Raw genomic sequence first — 19,042 nt, forward strand, 5'->3', positions numbered from 1 at the left:
CTTGTGTCGCAGAACGTTTTGTTTGAGAACCAGTTTGGTTTTAGGAAGAGTCACTCAACTAACCACGCCCTTAATTACTCAGTTGACTATGTAAACTCCCATATAAAGGAAAAGCAACATGTATTAGGTATCTTTATCGACTTATCAAAGGCATTTGACACTATCAGTCACGATAAACTTCTCATAAAACTTGACAAATATGGTATAAGAGGTAACGCAAACGAGCTTATTGGAAGTTACCTATCTAACAGACAGCAGTACGTTTCAGTTTTAGGTGAGGAATCTGATAAACTCCCTGTTATTTGTGGAGTACCACAAGGTAGTGTTTTAGGACCGCTACTGTTTATAATTTACATAAACGATATCTATAACTCATCAGACCTAGGAAAATTTATACTTTTCGCTGATGACACCAATATATTTGTAGTCGACAAATCTGTCCAGAATCTCTACCAAAAAGCTAATACTATAATGAATTCTGTTTACAATTATATGAAATGCAATCTTCTCCACATTAACATCAAGAAATGCTGTTACATTCACTTTACACCAGGAAAGAAGGATGTAACTAGTAGTAGTAGTAATAGTAATGATCTTATTTTAACGTTGAATAACACAGTCATTAAACGTGTTGATGAAACTAAATTCCTCGGCGTTATTATAGATAAAAACCTTAACTGGAAACCTCATACTGCATATCTTAGTTCTAAATTAAAGTGTGAAGTCGGTAAACTCTGCCGTATGAGAAGATTTATACCTAAAGAGCTGTATAATGACCTCTACCACACCCTCTTCGAATCTCATCTAGGATATGGGATCTCAGTGTGGGGAGGCATATCGAACAATAGGCTTGAACCAATATTTAAAATTCAAAAAAAGTGCACTCGTATTCTATTTGGTGATCAAGAGGCATACAGTAATAAGTTCAAAACATGTGCTAGAACCCGCCCAATTGGATCCCAAAAACTTGGAGCCGACTTCTATAAACGAGAATCAAGTAAACCCCTTCTCAGCAGAAACAAAATACTCTGCGTGCATAATTTGTATAAGTACCACTGTCTACTTGAAATGTTTAAAATAATCAAACTTCACACTCCAATACCGATGTACAATTTATTTCAAAAGTCACCCCGACGTGATAACTACTTTATTAACCCCGCTGCAACCAATTTGTTTGTATATAAAACCTCGAATATGTGGAATAAATTCCTTAAACCTTCTAGTAAGATTGACTTCTCGTCCCCAATTGCACTTGTTAAAGGTCGCATTAAAACTATGCTACTCAATGCTCAAAAAGCTGGAAACACTGATGAATGGTCAGAACTCAACTTTGATGGAAATGACATGTGCCTATAATAAGAACACACAAACTAGTCCATATAGATTTCATACTACACACACAAAATAACACACACAATACACACCACAGTCAAACATAGAAACTATATATTCATGCATATAACACAGAACACTGATCAGCTCATCCACTTTACACTAGTGTCTGGACTTGTCTGGAGTGTACGTCTGGAACGTGGGACGGACTCACAAATATATTGTGTAAACGTAGCGCGCGAAACTTAAATACTGTATAACTCTATCATTTCATTACCCAGCGTGATTTACCGCGCCAGAATAATAAAATGACGCCACGCTATATCCGTAAACCTACAGTCACTTATATCTTATATTTTATATTTTGTATCTCTTACTGTTGGAACCCTGTTCTTGGGTTAATTAAATAACAAATAATACTCAATTATTATAAATACAAATTAGATGAATAAAGAGGTTATACAAATAAATGGTGTTTCAAATGTAACCTTGTTACTCTATGTACTCACCCTCAAATAGTGAATGAGTGATTAAATGGTGATTGGTGTGACTCAGTTACTCACACTGCTCTAACTAATACACAATCAATACTAAACTAAATAATGTCTTTTTACTATTAGATTAAACAACTATTAAATTAAAACTACTACTCTGATGATGATGTTCTTCTTACTATATGAGGGACTTCTGAATGATGAGGACTTCAACAAAACTGGAACTGATAAGTTCTATAAAACAAAAACCCTGGGGGAAAACTACCGTGAGTAAAGTGAAAGGTAATCCACGTGAAACTATAAATGAAAGTGAAAGAGGAAGCGGGAACTCCTAGACTAAACTACTAAACTATAACTATAAACTACTTACCACTCTTTCCACGTCACAGAACACAGATAGTATCTGTCGACTGGAATCTGTGGGATCACTAAAACAACGTCACTCCTCTCCCTTCTGCTACGCTAGAGTCTGGAGTCGACAACGTCACTCCTCTCCCTTCTGCTACGCTAGAGTCTGGAGTCAACTAAACACTGGACACTCCTCTCTCTTCTGTTACTTCAACTAGAGTCTGGAGTCGAGCCTTGTCTGCCTTCTGGAGTCCCTTTACCCCAACACTGTATATACAATCACTGGAACTAAACCTTTGCTAAAGTGAGATACAGGGTTAGTAATATGAAGTACAAAAACAAGCTACAAATAGAATTAAGATTCTAACATTCCCCCTACTTTAAAAAAGAAAAAGTACTTACTAATAATTTAACTCATGACTTTTACAATCTTAAAGTCATAACTCCCTATACTTTCTTTGTTTAAAAAAATACTATCCGACTATCCGAGTTAAAATTAGGAAATAAACTCTAGCAAAAACCGTAGAGTTAAGAATATTCTAATCCCCACACGCAACACAAAAACGTGTCGTGCGCGCTAAACGAAAAAGATACTTTCTATGAGTTTGAGCTACAAATGCGCGGCTCAAACAAAGGCAAATCTAATACGTGTCATGTCCACTGTCATAAAAGCAGATAACTAAAAAAAGCAGTTAACGATTATTCCATATTCGGCGAGTCACGTGGTACAAGTGGATTAAATCTCTGTTAACGCGGGAAAAACATCCGCTGTAAAACAGGCTAGTGGCTAAAATGACTGCCTTCCACGCTGAGCGTGAGATCTGAGAGATATAATACTTGTACAAAACGTCCGATAGAATTAATACAGTCTAACTATTAGCTAATTAACTATCAAAGTTCTTAATACGAAAATCTCTTTTCTATGAACGGAATTGAAGCATCGTTCTAGGACTGACAGGTGCACAAAAAATACCCGTCCAACACTGTAATCAAGTGTGATCTTTAGAGATTTCTGTATCGAGTTATCTTAATGACAGAAAAACTGCGTACTAAAACTAAATATTAGGAGCTATTCAAGCTTTAAACACAACCTCTAGAGAGTCAATAATGAGTCACTAACAAATCATTGACACACACCACTGTACTAAACAGTTCTAAAACGTAAAATACATAAATTCTGTCGTTTAAAAACAGGTTCAAACTGAGTCCCTAAAGGCTCGGGATCAGTGAAGAACATGTAATAGCATGTTGATCGAAACGACAGCATTCTTATAAAACCAAAAACTCACGCTGAGCAAGCTGCTCCTAGCACATCCCAACAGGAAATACCAAACATCCCCTGTTAACACTTCCTACAGAAGATGCAAGTTAATAAAGTAATATCAGGTAAACACTTTCATGTCTTTTAGAAGAAAGGATCGTCTTTCTGAAAAGTAAGTTTGAAACTGAAATGTTAGACTTTTAGAAGTAGGAATCTGAAATATTCTGTTAGCGGTAATTTTATTACACATGTCACGTACAAAATGTACTTTAAATTGTATCTATTAATCCTTATTATCTCTACACCATGTAATAGAAAATTTAGCAAATCAACTGACAAATGTGACCGTGCGCTACAACACAAAGAAAAGGAGCGCTAAAGCTGGTACACACGTCTAAATTCGCTAACTAATCTATCTTTCTCCCAAAATTGTTGAAAATTTAGCAAATACAACCAAAGTTCAGTTACCAGACTAAGAGAAAAGAAAAGAAAGGATAGACTGGTTCCTAAAAATGGGATTCACTAACTTTTCATCAAACATTCCCAACTTACTACATTCTCAGTAAAAAATATGAACTAACGACAAAAAATTGTCAAAATATCCTTCCCAAAACTTCTGTTCGAGAAACTTCTCTAGAACATAAAAACACAAAATTAATATACGTGTAAAGAGTTACAAATGTTTAAAAGATTGTTAAAAGATTGTTAAATACAAACACCTCGTGCATGTTAAAAGTCTCTGAAAGGTTAAAAATGTAAAAATGACTCGTTACAAAGTTGGTAATTCTAACAATACTAATATATACACACACATTTTAAGTTAAAAGTTTATTACAAATGACGTTAAAAAGTTATTGTTTAACCAAATTGACATTTCAAACAACAAATAATCCGAGCAAAAATATTCAATTTCTTTCTACAGCATAAAGTCCAAAACAGTTATACTCTCTCTGACATATTCACAGTATCCTTGATCTATGACTTAAGCGAGCTTGCTGAAAACTGCACCTCTCTTCGTGAGACATCCTGAACAATCTTTAACCTCTGCACTTGTACAGAGTTATCCAACTCAACTGATACGGGTTCACCGTTTGACTCGTCCAGTCGTACATTGTAAAGATTTTTGTTCTTCCCTGTAGGTTTCCCGGCTCTACCCATCACCAAGGCATTATTCCAATCATCACTCTCCGAGGATCTGAACCTGATAATGTCATTCTTCTTTACACCCACGCCTGTTCTGGTTTGACACACACTTTCCCAATCCGACTGATTTACTGACAGATCTGACAGATTCACACTCCCTGAAACTGAACTTACAGTTCCATGGTCATCTGGCTCAATTTCTGTCTCAATTTCTGGCTCACTTTCTGGCTCACTGTCTTGATCCACATTACCTGAAACTGAGCTCACAACTCCATGGTCCTCTAGCTCACTTGCTAGATCACTGTCTTGATTCACGTTCCCTGAAACTGAACTCACAGTTCCATGATCCTCTGGCTCTCCTTCTAGATCACTTTCTGACTCCCTGTAGATTGCACAATCTCAAGGTCACCTCCACTGAATGTTTCTAACTCCTCCTCTTGATCACTTTCATCGTCACTTAGTGACCATGGCGATGTAATCTTCTCCTCTAAAACAGGACGGACCTTAATTTCTGTTGCATGATTAGTTCTTCCAGAATCTGTTTGGCTGATAGAACTTTCACATCGTCCTATGGGTATCATCATGTGTCCTGACTTAGTGATCATTAGATTCTCTTCTCCTCCGAAAGCATAAACTTTGTCAGTTTCAGTATCGATCTTCATCTTCATCTTTTTCATGGACTCTCTAGACAGTAACAAAGGAATATCATTTTCCACAATAAACACGTTTAAAGTTACTTTCTGACCACATATTGTTACTGGGAGTGCTTTTTGTATCCTGGCTGTAACTGCATCTCCATCCCCGAAACAAAAATTCTTCTCACAAGGAGTCACTTTGACCTCTTCATGTTCAGCTGATGTCAGAGATTCCTCGAAGGCTGTCAGCCATTTCTTCCCACACACTGTGGAACTAGCACCTGTATCTAAAAGTGCTCTATTTGTCGATTCTCCCATCAGACACTTGTCTTCGTCTTTTAGTTTAAAGTCAGACTCAAAGAATGTAAGCTTCTTCTCTCCAAATGTGTTGTACTTACAGTCTCTCATCAAATGGTCTGTTTCCTTACAAATATGACAACGTAAGGGTCCTGATTGTTGGGCTTGTGCTCCTTGTCTGGATCTAAATGGAGTTTGTTGATACACGTTTCCTGAACTCTGTCCTTGAAACGCAGGTCTTTGTCCGAAGGGTCTTTGTCCGAAAGGTCTCTTAGATGGATATAAATCCCTGTGCTGGTGGTATCTTTGTTGATAAAAAACTTTCTGAGGGTCTTCCTCCTGGTTGCTCTGGTCATCACCAAAATGTTCTGAATTGTTGATGTCGTACTGTTGAAAATAAGTATTTACAGGCTCTTCTTTAATCTTTGGTTTTCCGATGGAATATGTTTCACCGCTTGCGCCGCTTGCGCTTGATGAAGAAGAAGATGTATTAGTATAATCTTCTCCGTATGCTCTCTTAAGCTGGGATTCCATATTCTCGTAGCTTAACTTAGAGACCGTTGCCCTGATTAACGTCTTTTGATGGTCCGAGAGATTAGCAGTCACTTATATCTTATATTTTATATTTTGTATCTCTTACTACGTAACGCGAAATTAAGTTGTATCACACTCCCGGTTTTGGACCCCAATGTTAACCTTGCAGCAACTGTGTCAGCCCAATATACTCTAGAAGTATGATCACACTTATTTTAATGAACAAAAGACCCATAATTAATATAATCAGATACTCGTCAACAGCAGCAGTTTCCGTCCGTGTGATGTGTTGTCCTTCTCCTTTCTGTGTCCCCGTCGTTTTGTTTTGTGCAATGTATTGTAGTAGTGTTTTAATATTTAAATCGAACGTAATTCAATAGTTAATAATAACAAACACAAATACAAATACTATTTCATATTTTAAATAATTGATTAATATCGATTTATACGAACCAAACATTAATTATTCTTTAATAACCTTTTATATACAATATATGTGTTAAACGATCCAGGGCATATCTAAAATTCGATAATGAACTTCATATATTATTATTGCCGCGTGCTGATAAATATTTTGGGAATCAATCCACCCAATCGTGGCGATAACATATTTTTTGTGCTTGGCCGGTTTTAGGTTTGAGTTTGTGCTCCAAAAGTGGTAAATCGGGTGCTAGTAAAGCTCTTGCAGGCAACTGGCTCCTTTTGCCAACTGCTTTTGGTTTAAGCGCTGACTCACATTTGGAACTGGCACTGGTATAATTGTAATATCCTACGAAGTCAGCATGCTATATTATTTTGCAAAACTCGTTTTATAATATCTTGACAATATTTAAAGTTTATGGTTTTAGGTTTAGGCGCGGCGCACCGCTTATATGTTATAGCTCATTTAGCTTCTGTTTTCAGCGATGTGTTGCTACACACTGTATAGCATGTGGGTCAAGCGCGGTGCCGCGCCTAAGCAGCAAAAGAATTATTTATTTTAAAATTTATTTTTGTATCTCAAAAAATGATGTAAAGTTTTTAATATGACGTAGAATTAAAGCTATTTCCGTACAGCCTAAGTGCTAAGCATGCTCGTTAGGAAAAACTATGAACAATGAACATAACATGCTAGCTTTCTTTATTTCTTTATTTTTGTAAGTCGCGTCGGCTGACATCTTGGGTTGTACTGGATGTAACAAGTTTATTATCGGATGTCTACTTATATTTATTATGATATCATTATTCATTGTAATGGCAATAAAATTTAAATTTTTTTTTTTTTTTTTTACTTATTTAATTAAGCTTAAACCGTGCCAAGCTGTGAAGGTACTTTGACATCGTCAATAAAATTCACTAGGTGTGTGTGTTTTATACAACGTATTTTAATATTACCCTTATTAATTTGATTTCTGTAGGCCCGGCTGTAACATGGCCTCAGGCCTGGAATGTTACTTTTCGCTCAGGTCGAGAAAAGGTTCGGTAAAAAGAACAATAGCAAGTAGATAAGGGGGGGACAGAGGGCCCAAGTTGCGATATAAACCAGACAATATTGAAGATTTAGATTTAAATATTGAGCCCTTTGGCTAGAGAATACTTTCTTGAATATTTTCGATAGTTTTTAATATTGGTAATGTTAATGAATTGTAATTGATTGATATGTAATATTTAGGCCCGTGGCCGGTTTTCAAAAAAGTAGACAATGTTATCAGTCAGAAACAATGCAGTGGTACATCCAAAAATATTTCCAAAATGCAACGTTGCACAACTGCGGGTCAGTCTATTATATTGTTATTGTTATTATATTAACAATTTTTTTTTTATTATAATAACAATGGACCATGTGGATATATTTGATAATGTCGAATGTTTGAGCAGAAGGCATGTTATGGCCTGGGTATTAAGGACTGCTTATATTTTTATTTACTTGTTTTCACTTCGGCACATTTAGGCAGTTGCTCTTGTGACCAAAGTTTTAGATCCTGGGTTCGAATTTTTTAATTTTTTATTAATCTTAAGAGTTAGCTCAAGATTTCTTTGGATCTATGCAAAATTAATATACCCTCGGTTGACTCAGCCGAATGATCAAGAAACCGTGGCTGAGGGTTAAATTTGGAGGGGCCCTACCAAAAGATCAAGCATCCTGGTCTCACAGGGTCTGTGTTACCCTTGGCCTTGTGCCACTCATTGGGACACAGGTAATCAAAATCATACTTAAAGGGATGCTGTGCAGTGGTATATGCAGAGAGGCTCACCAGCGTGAAAAACTTCAACATCAAGTTGCCTTTTTAGATGAATAACAACCAATTGTGGATAGTCCTTAATTAAATTTGAGAAATATTCTTAAATAAGTATTACGAATGATTGCTTTTTTTGACGATATTTTGTAGACATGTGTGATGATGTGATGTCATAAATTTTACTTAACTTTACTTTACTTTATTTCACTTTAAATGTAACTCGAATTTGAGTGTACTGTTAACTATATTAATTGATGATTTATATATATATTCCAAAGTTCATCCAAATCTGCAGTGAATGTGTGAATAATGATGACCTCAAGCTAAGAAGGAAGATCTGTATTTCTACAGGGCCCACCCACGCCTAGCTGGGAAGTCTAGTCCCTACATTAGACGGCCAATGCTCTATCCATTGGTATGTACGCGGCCTTACCCAGGCCTGTAATAAATGGGGAGTCCCTCTTAGGACGACCAGTGCTAGACACTGTTTACTACTGACTAGATGGAAACCTACTTTACTCTTTGGATTGGTAGAACCTGTCTGGTTACATGAACATTGGAGCTAGTTTTATATTAACTCATGTATGATATTATTGTCGACTTAGACTGCTTGGATGTATCACATCTCAACCATTGTTGGGTGTGTTACTTTGTTTTTGGGCTTCACTTTTAAGCTTTATTGATTTTATCTATAAAATTGCATCTCCATTGATATTTATGTAACTCGAAAAACTTTTTCTACTAAAAACGTTTTCGATCGGGAATCGTCTTTAAATTACTTTGGGGAATATTTTGACTTGATATAACGACGTCGTCGTAATGACACAAGTGACTGATCAACCACTTTATTTGATAGTGTTTTTAAAAATAAAGTATTTATATTTTTAACTTGGGGTGTAAATATTTTAAGGGTTTTTATTTTTTAAATTTCAGATCTTTCATTCTATTTGTTACTAAAATGCTCATTGTAGCCTATAATATTTAGATTTTCATCATCATCAATATTCTGTATTAAACCTGTCATTGTTTAAGTTCTGAAAATGGAGATGGCACAACCAATGATGTTCCTATTACTGTTACAATAACTGCACTTGGATCTTAGCATCAACAAACCCTAATTTAAGCTTGATAGTATGATCCCAACCTTGTGTACATTGGCTGAGAACACCCTTATCAGAGACCTTTTATTTTCATCAAATGTCAGCCCTCTCCTCTACCACTGCATCCCATCAACAGATCATCTTAACTTTGAAACTCAATTCATATACGATGACAAAGTTTTCAATGTTGATGAAACCATCTGCATACCTTATTCTATATCTCAAAAGGTAAGTCTATATTTTGGTCTAGTTACATTATAGAACATTATCATAATATGACTAATTGTGCAAATGTATTATATTATACAGGTGCAAAATTTGTGGCACTTCAATATTGTAGTTTTTGAATTAGACTTTATTATCAGTTGTTTTTTTTCAAAAATATACTGGGTTTCAGTGATTAAATAACATTTTCATTCATCAGTATTTTGTTGCAGGTCATAAGCATTCTCTGCCAGTTTTGTCCCAAATGGTCTCCAGAATGGGCTTTTCTCCTTCTTGTTAACAGTGAAATTACTGAGCTATCCCTCTGCAATCTTACAGACATCCCATTAGTGCAGCTATCTTCTCTATTGTACAAGATTTTTGCAAGGTCCTTTTTGTCTTGATTATTTGTGAACAACCGAAAGATTATTTATCCCAATTGTACATCATGACAAACAATTTAACTTGGCATTAAAAAGACCTAAACGAACAATAATAACCTGAACAGTTGTTGATTACATTATTGATTGTCAGCTATTTTGTTCTCAGTATGGAAAATGGTTTGATAGCGTATTTTAAAAACCTACATTAATTATGTTTTTAATAATTATCATAGTACTAATTTCAATTCAGGTGCCAGAAAATAACAAAATTGAACTTTGAAATGGTTGAGATGACACCTGGATTCTTCTTCCAGTGCATACTTCCTCGAGCTGAACAATACACATCTGTGTCCCTATCTGCTTGCAAGACTGTTAAAAATGACAATGTCACGGTAATTAAGCCTGCAGTTTGTATTTCAATAAGCGCATTTATTGCTCCAAGTTCAACTTTTATAATAGTACATCACTCATTCTATCTAATATTGTGATAGTTAATTATCGTAAATGACACCACCTTCAGATGTTGTTGAAAAACTGTCCTAATCTTGTGGATCTCAACCTGTCTTTGTGTACGATATCTGATGAGGCATTCTCTAACGTTCACCTTCCAAGAATTCAGTGTTGTGATTGTGGTAACAGAAGACCCAAACTTCTCAAATTGTCAGGTCGTTATTTCAATCGTTTAAGTAACAACTATTTGAATTTAACATTGACCATGTCAGTCTTATTAGCAGATATATCATGTTAAATGAATGCTTGCTTGAAATCTTAAAACTGTTTAGTTCTGTCTTGACTATGAATATATTAGATTATTGTTACGTAACATAATCTTGCTCTAATCAGTTTTAAATATTGCTGGATGCGTTAAGTTAACTACAAAAACAATCAGACGAGTGGTTGAACTTTGTGGACCTTCATTACGTTGCCTCTATTTAAATCAGTGCACTAATATCTACACGACTGCACTTTGGTACTTGTGTGGATTATTTAAAGGTAGGCTTATAACAATTATTCTTCAAAATTGTGTGCTTTTAAAATATCTAAAATAGTGTGTTTACTAAAGATGTTTATCTTTTATTTTTAATCAGCTGTTTAAGTAAGGATGTACATTTCAGGAAAAGAAGAATTCTTTCGAAATAATTTTGTGTTGGAAACGCCATTATCTTGTTGCTGTGATAGAGATATGCATGGAAAGAGCATTGGTTCTTGTAAGGAATCCAGTTCTGGAACGGATCATGATAAGGAAATTACAGACGAAAGCCTAGAAGCTTCTGTTGAAGTAATTTTAAGAGACACTACGTTACTAGATTCAGTTGCAAAACTATCAGTGGAGGAATCAACGGTGTCTGATGAATTGCCCTTGTCTTTGACTGTTGAAGTTCTTGATAACTTACCAGAGGGTCCTTGTTCATCATCAGACAACCAAATTCCAGACTCAATCATAATTCAAGTTTCTGAGGACTGTGCGACTACAAATCCAGAAAATACCAATTCTGTTGAGTACACAGAAGAACAACACACCAGAGAGCAGCAATCTGAAAACATTGAGGAAATATTTCGTAGTACTCTTAAGATGGTCGAAGAGCAATGCGAGTTTTTAGAAGCGTTTCTGCGTCACACCACCGACGAGGGTGTTGTCACTGAACAGCCTTCATCTTCAAATAATGGGTCAGAGTTTGTGGTTGAAACCTTAGATGGTTTGGCCAGTTCTTCCCAGCATTCATATCAAGAGTACACAGATAGCTTATTCATGCATTTGGACTCTATCAATAAAGATGCAGAGGCTTCAAGAGCAAGCCTCATTAAGATAATTGAGCAAAGTTATGATGATGTGGATGTTACTCGACATGTTTCGTATCAAGTTGCTGCTAAATCAGTTATTGTCTCTGCGAGACAGATACTTTTGATTCTTGATCAGATTGTAAGTTTGGGACGTGCTCAGGATCAAGTTCTGAATAGTAACTTATGCCTGAAGGATACCCATGAATCAGTTGGAGAATTGTTGGTTATGATCCCCCATTTCAGAGACAGGTTAGTTCACTATGTGTACATTATAAGTCAAGTTCAACGAGAAATTAAACGGAATGAACTTCTAAGACTGAGACTGCTTCATTCTCTGGAACTGGAAGCGATCCAAAGGGAGGAACTAACAAAGATAAGAAATCTAAACGAGCAGTTGTCTTCATTACAGGAGCAACACGAGGCCGTCTTCGGACGAATGAATCGTATTATTACTGGTCTCCGTCAGGAAGACGAGGGTGTTCATCAGGACCCAATTAATCATCACATTGAAAATATCAATGGGAATGTAATTGAAGACCCTCAAAATGATTCGTCTGGAGATGAAATAACGGATGATGAAGTGTACGATGAAAACAGCCCGGAACTGGTGAGTCTACTGAAATCAGAAGCTAAACTCTTGCTCCAGCACGCTAAGTACTCTCACTGTCCTAGTTGCTGTCCTAACGCTTATAACCCTCAACTCGAACTGCTGGACATCACTGATATCAACTATCAGTCGGAAGAGCTGGCCATACTGACCTTGAAGGGGTTTCTCACTGTCAACAAGGGACTTAAATCACTCAACTTGTCCTGGAGTTGTATTGATAACTCAATGGTGAGTTGATCTGCGAGCATGGCAGTGCACTGCAAAAGCATTGAATCTAACTTTGCAATATTTTGTATTAACTGTTCAAATACTGATGATACGTAGAAACGTATTCTAATGTTGTAGAAGTTTCTATATGTTATATATAACAACAAATTGTTATAATATATATAACAATTTGTTGTTCAATGTGATGACTGATGTATTCACCTCAACCCGTCCCCAGATGGAGTTTGTAGCAGCATCGTGTCCCGAACTAACGTGTCTGAATGTCCAGCAGTGTACTCAACTCTCTACTCCATTTCTCGAACACTTCAGTAACCACCAACTCATGTCAGTTGCTCCTAATTCTTGGCGTTATTGCAGTTTATGTGCTGAGTCTACATTGTACAATAATGCGTAAACCGTGATTATTTTCACTGTATAGTTGACAAGCAGAAATTGTTCTAAATAACAATTAAAAGAACGAAACTTTTTAAGCTTGTGCTATCGAACACTGCCAATGTATGATTTTTATGTTTATTCAAATACACTGCATCTAGGTAATGTAGCTACGCACGGTTAAGGCACGGTTAAGGCACGGTTAAGGCACAAACTGCCCATAAGCAACCATTATGGTCACTTAAGGCACGGTTGGGGAAATATAACCTATAAACATACAAGTGGTTAACTAAAGCACATGATCTGAATGTGACGATCTGTAAATTTTACAGTGCGATTCCCGCTATGAATAAATATTCTAAAGCAACAGCCCTGCTTCGTGTGACCGTCCTATATTTGTAATCCTTATTTCGATTAACGATCTCTTCAGGTAACCAGGCGGGAACCAGGCTCTTCAAATTAAGTTAACATCTCCTAAGCAAGAATCCCGATATTCATGCTAAATAATAATGTACTCACTAGACTCACTACTCACTATTTTCTTCGAGTTCACATCTTCGAGTTCACATCTGCACACCTGTTTTGGCCTGAAAAGGGTTGTCATGCGTTCAAAGTTATCTTTTAAAGCACTCCTTACACTGTTCGACTCTCTCATCAAGCCCATTTTATTATATGGTGCTCCAATATGGACACCCACTAGTACGATCAACAAATCTCTCTGCAAAACGATTAACTCGACAGAAGCAACCGCTACTAACTTACTTAAAAAAATCAGCGCCTCTCTGCAAGAAAGAGTGCATATTTCATTCCTAAAATGGGCACTGGGAGTCCATCGTAAAGCATCAAATGTAGGTGTATGGGGAGAAACAGGGAGAATTCCTCTGATTTATCAATCAATTCGCTTAACATTAAATTACTTTAAAAGGCTAAATACAAAATCAAAGTCGAATTCGTTTGTTACTGCAGCCGTAAAAGAACAAAAATCACTAAACTTACCTTGGTATCGATACATAAAACCACTCCTTGAACTAGATGAAATTTACAAACTAGATCACGTAACCGCGCACCGAATTCTCAATACAAATGCAGCCAACAAAGCCAAGCCCAACCCTGTAAGTGATCACAAATTTTTAAAAGACTCCCTCAAAAATCAGTCAAATTTCAGTCAATGTATCAAACCACTATGCAGCAAAAAGTATAGAATTCCTAACATCATCGAAGCTCTAACCAATCAATTCAAAAAATGTTGGGAATATCAGAAATCTACTTCTTCTAAACTCTCATTCTATCACTCAATCAAACACACCTTTAAACGAGAGCCCTACTTACACTTATGCAAAGGCTTCTCTCGTCGTTATAGCACCACAAAACTTAGAATCAGCGCCCATGATCTCCATATTGAAAAAGGCAGATACTCCAACACACCCCGTGAGCAAAGACTATGTGCGTGGTGCCAATCAAGTATGGGCGTTGAGACAATCGAAGACGAGTCACATGTTCTTTACATATGTGACTTGTATTCAAAACAGAGGTCGAAATTAGTCAAAAATCTCTCTCAAATGCCACTCATTGACATAAGCACTGAAATCACCGACTCAAGCAATATCAATGAAACAAATCTCAAAGTCCATCTTATGGAAATTTTGTCTCCTAACTCAACTGTAATTCCTCAAAATCACCAGAGCCTCCATATTCACTGCCACCGTTCACTTAATATTCAACCAAACACCCCACAGTATATTCAATTTCAAGAAAGGCGCTCCTATGCTGTCAATTGTGTGTGCACTTATTTCCTTCGCTGCTCCGAAGAGCGAAATAGCTTCACCGAAGATATGCGTCAACGGAATTCAAATGCACGAAACTTAAACAATTTTACTATCAATTTGGTGAGAACCTCGCGAATTAGTCGTAATTAAGATTTAAGGATAACCCAGGCCCTGACTTCAAGGAAAGATGAATGTTTTCATTAATCTCTGTACAATTATGACGGTCCATGATAATGGATCTATAATTTAATTTTAATCCTGTGTAATCCTGTGTAATCCCTGTTTATTTGAGCGAGGTGATCTGCACAACCTACTTCGCAGTCATGTACCAGTAGCTCAGATCACATCACCCAACCTTGCTGGCTTGGTGCGTGCTGACACCACGGCCACCCGCACACCGATCAATACATGCGAACTTTTTATCTCGTTGATCAGCTGACATGGATCATATCCCGAAATAAACAAGCTCTGTCACTCTATTACAGTTGTATATAAACGCAGCTTTATTCAACACAATCATCCCATCTTTTCATTCAACATACTCTTAAAAATACTACTACTTTACTCATCATGGTAACTCGAAGAGGAACTCGATACTCTGCTGCCCCCACACCTAAATGCCTTCACTGTGGCGCTAGTGGCCACATTGCCACCATATGCCCTAGGACTACCTACACTTCTGCCCCTCCTTCCCTGACCTGTAACCACTGTATCCGAACTTGCAGAAGTGGATGGAGCGACGAGCCAGAGGGTCATCAGATGATCGTTATAATCGATCCCTGTCAGACACACGCTACTCCTGTAGTCAGACCGACAAGATCAAATCCTGCACCTACAACTTCTCGTACCACCGCTGTTCGTCCTAGCAGCGTCCTAGCACTACAGTACTGCCTCGATGTTGAACTTCTACGACCTCACCAATTCTGTGAAGATTGTCAGACCTACATGGAGCTGAAGTCCTGTTCCCCTGCCATGTTTCGAGATGGATTCTATTGGTCCTGTGCTGGAGCTGTGCACACCCTCTCCATCAGAGCTGCAAGTATTATCTCTAATCGGAGTATCTCCTTATCCTCTTTTCTACATCTATTGTGGTTATTCTGCAACGGTACAAGTGTGGCAGACGCTGCTAGGATCCTGTCGATGAATGAGAAAACTGTGCGATCCCTCTACTAGTCCCTCCGCAACGACGCTTCAGTAAGACGGTGTTACAACCAAGATATACCTCGACTTATAAGCATTATATTTGGCTGAAATGTGGATTTATACGATAATATTTAATGTGGTTATGTAAATTGTAATCATCGATAACCACTATTATGCAATTTACTATCAGTTCGATATAATTTACTTCGTTTTTGAATCTCAATAATTGTGCATTAATTTATATCGTTACCAATTTCAAATACTGACACAGCCTAACCCGCAACGCAGTGATTTCAATTGTAGGTGGTAACTGCAGTTTCAGTTAAATAGATAAATTTGAGAAAAAATTAATTAATGATTCAACTTTTTTATTGAGATCGTCCCTCCAAGCAGACATCTCATTTTAAGGATCGTAACTTGATACAGAGATCCATTTGAGAGACTGTAACCTGAAGTGAAAATCTCACAAGTCAGAAATTATATCTCGGGGTTACCCTGTTTTAAATTTAGCTGTACTCTAACCGTGCTTTAACCGTGTCTTAGTTAACCACTTGTATGTTTATAGGTTATATTTCCCCAACCGTGTGTTAACTGTGGCTTAAGCGACCATAATGGTTGCTTATGGGTAGTTTGTGCCTTAATTGACTGTGCCTTTACCGTGCCTTAACCGACAACCGTGCGTAGCTACATTACCGAATTGCCCAAATACATTTATAAGTACTCAATAACAATACACGACTTAATCCGATATAAGTACGATAATGGATATTTTCAGCTCGCTGGACACCCTGGGTGTGTCTTGGTTACATGACTCTGACATACTCTCTCTTCTGAATCCAGCTGGGTTCAAGTTCAACCTCTCCTACCTTAACCTTGCTGAGTCCAACATTACTGATATCAGCCTCTTTCACCTTGCTAGATCAACTCAGGTAACCCACTAACCCGGTATAGTATGATCCATTGCAATTGGTTCGTTCCATAAGTACGACGTACTGCGTACGTACTTCTGGTTATTGGTCATTTACGATTTGTCTACTCGAAAATGGAAGTTGAAATTAATTACGAGGAGTGATAGTTTGTGATTTCATATTAATCAGTCAGTAAATTCCGAGGAATCACCTAGTTAACCCTAGAGTTGATAAATATTTGTAATTCAATCTCTCATCTCCATCATCTGCCTCTTTCAATATTGAGAAGATTTGAAAATTTGTAATATTCGCAGAACAGCCAGTAATTAATCAGAATCAGAACTCAAAACTACTCAAAACCAATTTTGTGACGAATAGATAAGGAGCATCACCTACTATATATACCCCTTAAGCTACATAAAACCGGACCAATCCAATCTTAATGCCAAATTAAATTTTGTCGCGAAACTCTGACCCTCACATTTCTGAACTTTAACCTTGAGTCTGGAAGCGCTAATTGCATATTTCAGTTGAAGAGTCTCAATCTAAGTTGGTGTGATGAGGTGACCGATGTGGGATTGTCCCGAGTGATAACCAGTAATTCCTCTTCGTTGCAGACACTCATGAGTAAGTTTTAGTCATTTATTAGTTAAACTAGTTTAATTGTTTTTTGTATCACGCTTGTCAGTTGTCTTGTCCCATAATCATGTTGTTATGTTAGATTTTGTTTGATTGTTGCCGAATTTTTAAGATTGAAAGTTTGAACTTTGAAACTTAAGCGTTATTAATTTTTGCAGTAAGACAGTGTGGAATTGGTGTTGGCACCTTGAAGGCTATCGCAAAATGTTCTAACCTGGTCCAACTTGACATTTCAACTAACGTGGAGATATCAGGTAGTAAATATAGGTGATAAATTAGATATATATCCAAGCATTTTGTTATTTTATCACTGATGTCGTGAAATACAGTACATTGAATATAATACAGTACATCGATTTAATTCGAATATACAGTACATTGAATAATGAATATACATTGAATATACCATTATTATATGTATGAAATCTACCATTTAGTCTCACTTTTATTATCCTACTTTTTTTGAACATCCCAACATATAAATGTAAACCCTCTCCTTTTCAGATGAGGTATGGACTCCACTAGCAGTAGGATTACCTCGCCTCCAAGAACTGGATGCCAGCTGGGTCTTTGGAATGAGAGACACTAAGCTAGCCCTGCTCTTTCATCACTGTCACGAGTTAAGGAAGCTCACTATTGACGGCCACAAGCAGATTACTACAGACCTGTTTAGGAAGATGGTTGTTACAATGGAGGTATGATAATATAATTATCGATGAATGTGATTTGTGGGAAGACTAGCATGATATTCATCTTTATTGATAAGACTTTTTAAGCCTATAATGTATGACAAGTTAAGGTTTGTGCTAATGTATAATAACCACTATTACTTCTCCTACAGAATGGGAGAAGAGTACGAAGTGCTCAGTACGCTCCTCGCTTACAGTGAGTTGTATCACAGTAGATCAATTTAAAATACATCTGCATACCAAAATACTTTCTTCAAGATATCAGCTTCCTAAAATAGTACAACTTGATGAAATGCCATATATTAAGTATATTAACATATTACTACAAGTTAACTAATATTATTAAAAATAACACATCACGTGGCTAACAAACCCGTGGCAGGTACATAAGTCTGCAGTATTGTAATGATATAGAGGATGAAGAGTTGTGGGAGATTGTACAACTGTGTCAGGGCAGTTTGACTGTCAAGAACTACTATGGTGATGATATCGAGTACAGTTTGCCTGATGACTGATCATCTGATCCCGAAGATATTTGAATTTGCGATTCCTCCTTCACGTGAATACTCATCATTTTTGGTGTCGTGGAATTTCATGAATTTTTGAATTCCTTTAGATTTTAACAACATTTTGGCTACATTCATAACATTATGTATGTACAGACACTTCTTTTTTAGATATCGTTTAATTTGTAGAATAGTGCATATTTTCAATTGATTTTGATTGGATAATTTGAATGTAGTTTGGTTTATTATGAAGGTTTGTGATACTTGTTATGTACATAAAATTATTTATATATTTTCAACATTCATAAAGGCGTAATTTTGTGAAATAAAATAAAAACAATATAGTCTGCAATATTTAATAAAAATGCTTTCTAGTGTTCTCTTGATTTATCAATTGTTCAGTTATTCTTGAGAAAGTTTTATTCTGATGGTTTAATACTATAATATATTAA

General features: G+C 36.6%; 1 protein-coding gene across 1 annotated transcript; it reads left to right on the forward strand.

Moving 5' to 3' along the window:
* The first annotated feature begins 9,289 nt into the window (after positions 1–9,289).
* On the forward strand, positions 9,290–18,979 carry LOC134819330 (uncharacterized). Its single transcript, XM_063829234.1, has 13 exons — positions 9,290–9,591; positions 9,801–9,955; positions 10,201–10,342; positions 10,471–10,615; positions 10,794–10,943; positions 11,066–12,567; positions 12,785–12,891; positions 16,624–16,777; positions 17,287–17,383; positions 17,554–17,649; positions 17,900–18,090; positions 18,237–18,280; positions 18,467–18,979. Exons 1-13 carry the CDS (start codon positions 9,397–9,399, stop codon positions 18,597–18,599), a joined length of 3,111 nt encoding a protein of 1,036 aa, XP_063685304.1. The 5' UTR covers positions 9,290–9,396; the 3' UTR covers positions 18,600–18,979.
* Positions 18,980–19,042: the final 63 nt, after the last annotated feature.

This window comes from Bolinopsis microptera, chromosome 8, assembly GCF_026151205.1.
Source record: "Bolinopsis microptera isolate Bmic1 chromosome 8, MBARI_Bmic_1.0, whole genome shotgun sequence".
Taxonomy (NCBI): Eukaryota; Metazoa; Ctenophora; class Tentaculata; order Lobata; family Bolinopsidae; genus Bolinopsis; species Bolinopsis microptera.

Excerpts from the sequence above, each read along its gene's own strand:
- LOC134819330 (XM_063829234.1), top strand. The coding sequence starts at position 9,397 with ATGATCCCAACCTTGTGTACATTGGCTGAGAACACCCTTATCAGAGAC. Across the intron at positions 10,944-11,065 it reads CTTGTGTGGATTATTTAAAG|GAAAAGAAGAATTCTTTCGA; the intron begins GTAGGCTTATAA and ends TGTACATTTCAG. Across the intron at positions 18,281-18,466 it reads CAGTACGCTCCTCGCTTACA|GTACATAAGTCTGCAGTATT; the intron begins GTGAGTTGTATC and ends AACCCGTGGCAG.